This window comes from Dermacentor variabilis, chromosome 4 (assembly GCF_050947875.1).
Source record: "Dermacentor variabilis isolate Ectoservices chromosome 4, ASM5094787v1, whole genome shotgun sequence".
In the NCBI taxonomy this organism is placed as follows: Eukaryota; Metazoa; Arthropoda; class Arachnida; order Ixodida; family Ixodidae; genus Dermacentor; species Dermacentor variabilis.
This window is the reverse complement of record NC_134571.1, coordinates 71,470,401-71,479,606: the sequence shown is the minus strand read 5'-3', so window position 1 is coordinate 71,479,606 and position 9,206 is coordinate 71,470,401. Positions and strand designations below refer to the sequence as shown.

Here is a 9,206-nt window from a genome sequence, read left to right as displayed (position 1 = left end):
ACTTCACTCCTGCTCATTTCCTTTCCATTTTTCCTTGTTATTTAGTTTTTTTTTTCTGGTTTGTAGCCTTTACAAGTATTTTTGTTTTGTTTTGTTCCGCATGCCTTTAACTACTGTTTTAATTCTACGACTACCTATTGATTTTATATTATTTTGCACTTTACTACATTTACTATGTATAATCTTCCACTTAGTGACTACTGTATTGCTGTTTTATGCTGTTTATTTCCTCTAATACGTATATTTTCTGACAGGAGGTCCCCTTTCAGCCACATGCTCTGGGACCTCCTTCTGTATACTTGTGTAAGCACGTATGTCTCCTCCTTATTAAAGAAATAAACTGAAACTGAAACGCTCGTTCTGCCTTTTTTTTATTGAAATGGATGTTAGGAGAAGTTGGCGCCTTTATGATGGCACCGGCTACTCCTTGTCATTTGGCAAAGGAAACAAATTTGAGTAAAAAAGGAGAATAGCGACACAAGATATGGCACTCAGTAGAACACTGGATGAATAAAACATATACAGTCCAACAGTATATGAGTCGCAAAGTTCTGTGCATTAGTTCAGTCCACGTACGCATATATAAAGTCAGATATCTTGAACAGCCAAAACACATGTAATACACTGGAAGTAGAGAATAGAATTATACATATTGCGTAAAAGTTGTGATCACCACATAAACCAATTATGAGCCCCGAACAACGTTTATGTTACTCATTTAGCGTATTCGGATCCCCCCCTGATACTTAATATTTTCCCAAAATGTTGGTGTCCTCTAAATACTTTTTCAGAGCAAGAAGAGCTCTTTTTTGAAGGCCCGCAGTTGCCCATGGGCCAAGTATCTTTTTTAGAGTGAATGGTCCTCTGTCTAATATCAACAAATTTGCTTGCAGTACCCTTCTTTGTGGATCGTATTTGGTGCACTCGAGGAGAAGATAATGCACATCTTCGTCTGGATGGCCACAAGAACACTGCGGACTAGAGACACGTTTTATCCTGTACAAGAAGTGTTTCGTAAATGCAGTCCCAAGACGCAGGTGATGTACCAATGTTTCAAATTTTCTATTGTCTCTTAGATTTTCCGACATTGATAAGATTATACATGGGTCTATAAAGTATAACTCCGAGATTTTACTTTTCTGATCAAACCAGGTAGTTTTGCTGAGGCGACAGGAATCTGTCTCAGGATCAGACGGACTTCACTACGCAATAGGGGAAGATTAGTTGTCTCTGCGTAATTGCGCGCCCGATTCGGAGCTGCGTCCGCTGCAGTATTACCAGGAATATTGCTGTGCCCAGGTATCCACTGAAATGCAATCACGTGGTTCATTGGACTTGCTTTTCTAAGTTATTTTAGTGTCTCATACAATAGCATAGTGTTAAGAGAATTTTTCTTATTGCTCTGCAGTAATATGAGAGCGGCTCGCGAATCGCTAAAGATAACCCATTTTTGCGAATGTTTTTCTAATGTTATGAAACGCAAAGCACACAGGATTGCAAACAGTTCTGCCACGGCGGAAGATGTCTCTCTGGATAATTTAAACGTTCCTGCCTTCTTGCTTATTTCATTCGTGTTTTTAGTGGTTTCCTTCGAAATAATGCACATACAGAACAACGACAAGGGTGCTACGTGACACGTACTCGAAGAGGAACTTCCCTATTTTTAGCCAGTGCATGTTGCAAGGGTGAGAACCTATGTACATGGATAAATTGACAGTGTTTTATGCCCTAATTTCTATAGCGTTCTGTCTGCATATCTGTCAGTGCTATGACGTCGCACATAACGGTTAGACCAACATAGCGAGCAATTCTTCAGGTTATATAAAAGTGGCGTAATACTGTCACAATCATTGCATAATAGGCCGCGGCCACACGATGTAGTAGTGCCTTAGTAGTTACTTAGTAAATGTGACTGAGAAACAATTCTAGCTAGTAAATGCAGCACTCCCTATAGCTTTACTATCCGCTGGCTAGTACAGAACTAGTAAGAAGGTAGTAAAATAAATAATCTTGTAAACGCCTCTATTTACTAGCTATTTACAAACTCCTGCCGCTTTCGGTAAACGTGCAAGTTTGTCCGTATGCTTTACAGGTAAAGATTTTCGTCTACGCCCGCTAATGTTCCGGCAATGTCGGAAAACCGAGGAAAGGGCACAAGGCGGTGCTGCACGGCTGCGTGGTGTGGCAGCTGGAGGATGAACAGCAGGAGGACATTTTTTCGTTTCCCAGCGAGCGAGAGGTAAGCACACTTTTTCTAAAGCCCGCTATGAAAGAAACAAACTCTATCCTTATCAAAATAAAATATCTTCCAAGGTTTTTGTGTAGTGAACATCGTTTTGTTTTGGCACAGCGTATTTTTCTGCGGTGTTAGAAACTGAGGCTACATGTTGACAATCGCTCATGAGCCGATTGATGCTAGCTGACACGCAGATGGAAATTTCGCTTTATTATATGTTAGCGATTAATCTTCATTTGTTTTTCCAGGAATAGAAAACTTGCAATTTATATTTGCAGAAGGTGTTTGAATGCTTTCTGCGCAAACTCAGTGCGCTGGGGAAGACTCCGCCGACCAGATTTTGTTGCGACATTTCCAGCTTTGAATGTTCATGAAAACGGCAGCCTCGTGGCACTCGTCTGCTACAGCGACGAGTGCCACGTGACGTCACGCAACAAAATTTGCTCTGCTTGCGCCACGGAGTAAGACATTTAGGAGGTGAAACTCCCGTCAGCGCGAGCGAGCGCGGGCGACCAGATAAAGTCACAATTGTATGCGCCGACGGGGCCATATACAGTGGCGGCGCCATGCGGCGCGTCGTAGAAGCCGCGGCGAAAAAAAAAATGCAGCGCCCGGGCACCGGCGCGCTCTCAACGGCGGTAATTTCTTTCCAGGCCGCGAGGCGCCGCCAGCACGATAACGGCTCCGCGGGCTTGTGACCTTTTCTAGTCGCCGCAAACAGCGGAGTTTCCTCTCCTAAATGTTGCTTGCTCCGTGGCTTGCGCCAAGAAACAGCATTCCTGTTGGCAAAGCCACGAATAATCTTAATAAGCAAAAGAAAGCATGCTATGCCAGAAACGAGCGTACTAGGAAACTGGAATTGCTTTCGCTTTTTTATTGTGTCCACTTCGAAAGTTTCATGACGGATGACCTCCAGCCAGTGACTAAACTCGTAGCTTAGATCCGGCACCTATTCTATGCTGCGAACACGTCGCACGAAGCTGAGTTTATGCGACCTGTAAAAGAAAATGCATAATGAGCGCGCGGCGTTTTAGAGGACGGCATTAAAAAATTGACCGCCCTTCCACTGCTGCGAAGAGGGGGTGCAAGTGAGGCTCGGGATCTTCAACTCTTCGTTGACGGCCGACCACTTCCGAGGTCGGCACGTCAACGACGAGAGTTTTCTCGGGCGAGTTCCCGGCGGCGTAACGCGTTATTCGGCCGAACACACGACGAGCGGCCCGCTCCCGCTGGCGTTTCTTAGACCCAACATGCTTCTCCCCATCTGACTGCCGGGCCTGAACTGGTGGGAAACGCGGGCGCGAGGCGAGCGAACATGCAATTACACCCTTTCCCTCCTCCGGAGGGAGGGGACGCCTGTGATTGGCTCGCGCCTTGCGCTGCGTCTACTTTATGCATATAAAACCCTACTTTAAAGGGCGCGTATGATGAACGGACAGTGGATGAATCGGTTAGCGCGTGGTGGTCTCGCCACCCGACAAACATTTTTTTTTTTTGCTCGGCTTGACTTTTTTCGTACGGCAACACCGACGCCGACACGAGTGAGGCAATAAGGGCTTCGTTTGAAAACTGTTCAAACGAGAAGAAATGGATGGAAACAACTTTATTGAAATTCCGTCAAGGAATAACGACCATCGCTCTGATCAGGTTGCCCTGATGCGCCGAATGCAGTCGATTTGGGTTACATTAGAAATATTTCTCTGTGTCCCGAAGCTACGCTTTCATTCATACCTTTGTGCATCACTCCCCAACCCCAACTGATGATCGACCACCGATTGACACAGGCTCCACCTGCATTTACTGTTTCTCAACAAAAATCTTGGTCCTATTTGTCGCTAGTTGTCTTGAAGACAGAGAGAGCTGCCATAAGAGAAAGGCAGTGCAGTAATCCAGGCTGAGCCCGGTAAGCTACCCTGCACTCGTGAAGGGAGAGCAAACGTGTAATTTATGCCTATATGATCATGGATCAAGCAAAGTATGTCAGAAATATTAAGGAACATCTGCAATGTTCGCGTGAGGAATCTCCCAATGATACCTTGTTAGCAATGCTACAGCTCTGAATGAAGGTCTACTATAGTCTTACATATTGTATTGCGAAGCAAAACTAAGTATGAAAAAGAACTATATTGATTTTCAAAATAGTTGCTAAATATTTATCGGCACTTTAGAACAAGGAGAGTTATGTAGAAAATTTACTAGGCATAGCATGTTTCTTGTATCAGCAAGTGTGCCCTTTGTATTGAACAAAAAATCAAGTTTTTACGGATATGCGAAAGATGCTCGGCACATATAACTCTTGCGATATAAATTCTTCGATAGAGTTGTGCACAGCGAAGGAACATGGTCATTGCAGCCGTTTTTGTTCTATAAATTATAGGAAGCTGTCTTAGGCATACATGCATGATCGTAGTACAGAATGCGCCCATTTGTACTGAATGAGATACTCAGCTCTACATATCTATTGCGTATCAAATGTCTTGCCGTGCGATAGGCTGCTCATAAAAGCAGTGAGTAAAGCACATTTTATGGCTATCTATGCTTCGCCGAAATGGCCGCGCCCGATGGAGTGCTGGCTCACGCCCATCTTGAACAGAAAAAAAAAAGTTTTCACACAGATGCGTTGCGCACACGTTGACGAGGAAATCCGAAGCGGAAAGGTGTTGAAAACAAGACTTGCAACAGCTAAACAATCGAGAAAAATTAACGCAAGCGGCATTGGTTTTCGTTCGCGCCTGCAGGCGAAGGCAGGCGCTCGTCGCACACAAAGACAAGCGGGATGGCGTTTACCTCTCGCGAACCAACAAAACCACTGGAATGGCAGCTTGCTTGATTCTTTGTTTTTTGTTGTCCCAGAAGTGTGGCCCAGCAAGCACCAGCGGAAAATGTACTCGCAACGTAAATCCGTTTTGCTTGGGGGGAGTGAGACCAGATGGCGACGACACTGATAAGCAGGGCGGTCAAAGTTAAATTCCTACGCGGCCGGCCAGGCGTGAGAAGAGAGTCAGCTTCGGGACGTTAGTCATTATTAACGAAATTCGAAAGCAGATTTTCGCTTATTCCGTCCTGTTTCTTGAACTGCGTCAATATACACAGTAACAGTAGGAATAATCTCACTGATAAAACGTTCTTAATTGATGCCAGCTATGGGCTAAAAGGAGCCGCTTATGGGAATTGACCATATTACGAAATAAAACGTCCAGAAAAGAGTGAGGAGCAAGCTTATGTTGAAAAGAAGCTTCTGAGAGAAAGGAGACTTCGCGCTCCACTTGAGGGCGCAATTCGACGCGCACGACTGTGAAACTTGGCCGAAATGTTCACAGCAGCATATGCCATCCGCGGCCTTTTTTTTCACCATATGGAGGGCTGGACCCCTGTAAAAAGCGGCACGCATTTAATCGACCAGGGATCAGTAGTTGCCCCACTTCGGCCTTGCAAAATTCTGCCAGGCAGTGGAACGCGAAAAAGGTTTCGTTGATAGACAAAAGACAGCGACGTGGCAACCATACGTTTATGCCATTTATTTGATAAAAGTGGGTTGTCACAAAAGTGCAAAGCGCCACATCTTGTTTGGCACAAACTCTGGTTCACATGAATGATGTACCCTAGTAGGGAAAGTATTCTGCAGAAAGTAGGCGAGAAAGCACACATAAAAGGCGAAAACACCTTTCTAGGAAACATTAAGCAAGCATGAACTCTTAACAACGACACACTTGACAAATCCTGTTTCTTCCCCCTCCATCTAGACTTCTGCCGATATTGGGGCCTAAATTAGGAATTGCTCTGTTTGAAACAGTGCTGCGTTTGCCACGTTATCGCTGCTGCATAGGCTCGTCCTGAGCGTCACCACAAGGGTTTTCTTACTTCGTAGGGAGTCGACGGAAAATTTCCACAAACCCTGTTTGTGGAAAGGGGGCGAAACATCGCGATAATCACTACACTTGCCTGCGTTACATCGGCGATTCACTTTTGCAAGCAAGATTGCGAAGTGTGTCAGCAGCAAAGAATATGAAAGCCTGGCCATTCGTCCTACAGCAGAACAGGTGCATGAATGTTAACACTTTAAAAGAGTATAAATGTCATGTGCTGCGTCTTCTGAATGATGAATAAAACATGGTTTTCTTTTAGGAAGTCGAAGATCGCAGTCAAAACAAGTCACAGCGGCCGGAGAAATAAGGACATCACTCAACGGCGCGTACAAATGTAGCAAAGAATGGGCGTAAAAGAGAACCCGCAAAGGCGAGCAGTTGAACAGAGCTACGTATGAGTGACGTACGCAGAACGTTTTTGCTCGTTTCAAAAAAGTGATGTGAAAAACTGCAAGTATAGGGGCAAAGCCATCGGGTTGGATCCGCAAAGAAAGGAACCGTAAGCTTACAGTCTCGTGCGATACCACTTAAGACATGCCCGGATACCGCAGCAGTGCCAACGAGTGCTCATTGCATTCCAGTTGGCTGGAGCCGACTGCGGGGGCTCACTGCTTCTTGTTCTTGGCGTACGCGTTGGCGTAGAAGGCGACGAACCACACGAAGAACAGCAACGCCTCCGCCATTTCGAGCCAGCTGAAGAGACGCACGTAGTTGCCGGTGGCGAACACCGTGCCGGTGGCGTGCGCGAAGAGGAGGACGAACTGCAAGATCTGCATGATGGTCAGGTATCTCTTCCACCACAGAAAGCGACGGAAGGACGGGCCGAGCGCAGCCAGGAAGTAGTAGGCGTACATGAAGACGTGCACGAGCGAGTTGAGGCAAATGACGAACATGCTGTGCGACTGCGCGCCGAACGTCACCGCCAGCCACATGTTCCACGAGACGATCAAGTGGTGCACGACGTGCAGGTTGCTGACCTGGTAGTTCTTCTTGCGGAGGACGAAGAACACGGTGTCGGCCAGCTCGCCTAGCTTGAACAGGTAGAGCCACCAGGAGAGGCGCACGATCTCCAGGTTCGCAGGGGAGACGCCCAGATCCTGTTCCTGCAGGAAGGTGTAGCCCAGGTCCCAGTAGGCGAGCTTGGCGAACCGCACGACGAAGAAGGCGCTGAAGAGCGTGGTTAGCAGATTGTAAGCGAGGATGCAGAGCTTCAGGTCGAAAGGCTTGCGGTGCAACATCCATCGAGGGCCGAACAGCTTGACGAAGTAGACATAGGAAACCGTGATGAAGGCGACCGGCACCGGACTTCCGGTGAGCGGCCAGCCTTCGGACCGCACATCTTGCTGGGGAAGCCAGGACTGAGCAGCGCCGTATGCGAGCGACAGCGAGAGTAGGGCCATGGCCCCAGCGTGATGGTAAACCGCGCTCGTCAAAGCAAAAACGGAATGAACGTTATAAGGTCCAGCGCTCACTTATAAGGCATTGTGGATTCGTGGAAGCGCAACTCACGCCCACCTTTTCTCGCTTCCCAGTATCACCGCGCTGCGACCGAAGCGACGCCAAAAGTTAAAAAACGGCGAAATCACAATGTGCGCAGACTCGGCAAAACCGCGGCCACCGCGGCAACCACGAGCAAAAGGAGCGGGACTGCAAGAGGCCGATGGAGAGTGGTTCACGTGACGTCATCAAGAAGCACCGTGACACGTGGTCGGACCGTTTCCGCGGCGTATGATTTGTCTCGAGAATTATTACGGTTTTTTTTTTCTTCTTTACCTCTCATGGGTGCGGGCAAGGCTGTCACGGACCGTGCTTCCGGACAATCTGGGCGCTGGGCGACTCGACAGAATGCACTGGGCGGAACAGTGGGCACCCGAGACGCGCAAGGAATTACAAGGCAGGTTATTCGCTCCGCTAGTTATAAGGGACCGAGACGAAAAGAAGCAATCGAAAAAAATGTGTCCGTGCACAAATGAGAAAATGGCGGGGGGGGGGGAGGGGTGCCTGAGAGCCCGTAGCACAAAGACCGATTGATCGTCTTTCTCTTCCTTGTACGAAGCGGCTCGCTGCCGGAAAACGTATACGGTTGAGTGAGCCATACTCTTGAAGTCTAAGTGCGGGCGTAGCCTTGAAGGTCTGGAGTTACGTTTGACTGCGACGAGGGACTGCACCTTGCCAGCGTGGAACAACGGCGTCAAGGAGCGAGCCAGGCAGGGCGTTTGCGTAGCCTATTGTTTTCCATCTTGGTCGTTGGCATTCACGCAGCTTGCCATGAAATTAGCATTAATAATGTCCCTGAAAGATTCGGTCACTGTAGCCATTCCGCTGTTCGGAATACTGCGTGCCGTTTAAGGGAAGGTGGCTAAGCACGAGGTCGCGGCATCGAATCCCCACCATGGCGGCCGCATTTACGATGAGGGGGCAAAATACGAAAACACTGGTGTACTCAGATTTAGGTGCATGTTAAATAACCCCAGATGGTCCAAATTTCCGGAGTCTCCCACTACGACGTGCCTCATAATCAGATCGGGATTCTGACACGTAAAACCCCATATTATTTTTTATAATGGAAATTGAAAATGTTTTTGAAATGTAACAAAATAAAAAAGAAGTAAGTTATCGTGGCTTATCGGGATATTAAAGCAAGGCCCCAAGTCCGATTTATATCGGTAACGAAAGTTAGAACTTAAGATGGCCACAATCAAATTCTTAAGAGGCAATGATTTAGAGCACAAATAAAGGCGACAAAGTACGGGAGCGCAAGGAATTAAAAAACAAAGAAGAGAGTTTTCATTGTAAAAATAAAACTTTATTCGGTGGTTTTGTATTATAAAACCACTATTCTAACGTGTTAGCTTGTTCTCTCTACAGTTGCAAAACAGTGCTTCTGCAATTAAATATAGCATGTGCAAGCCTGTTACAGCTTTTGTGTCATTCGGAATGACATTGGTCACTTCAGCTCAGAAGCTACGGTCCACGGTTTTATTTGCGTATTTGTTAGAAATTAATTAGATTATGGGGTTTTACGAGCCAATTAAAACCACGATCTGATTATGAGGCTCGCCATAGTGTGGGACTACGGAAGATTTGGACCACCTGGGGTTTTT

The 9,206-nt window shown here is 46.8% G+C and overlaps 1 protein-coding gene across 1 annotated transcript; it reads right to left on the bottom strand.

Moving 5' to 3' along the window:
- Positions 1-5,730: 5,730 nt before the first annotated feature.
- LOC142579338 (very long chain fatty acid elongase 7-like) lies at positions 5,731-7,742 on the bottom strand. Its single transcript, XM_075689417.1, has one exon. It carries the CDS (start codon positions 7,500-7,502, stop codon positions 6,708-6,710), a length of 795 nt encoding a protein of 264 aa, XP_075545532.1. The 5' UTR covers positions 7,503-7,742; the 3' UTR covers positions 5,731-6,707.
- Positions 7,743-9,206: the final 1,464 nt, after the last annotated feature.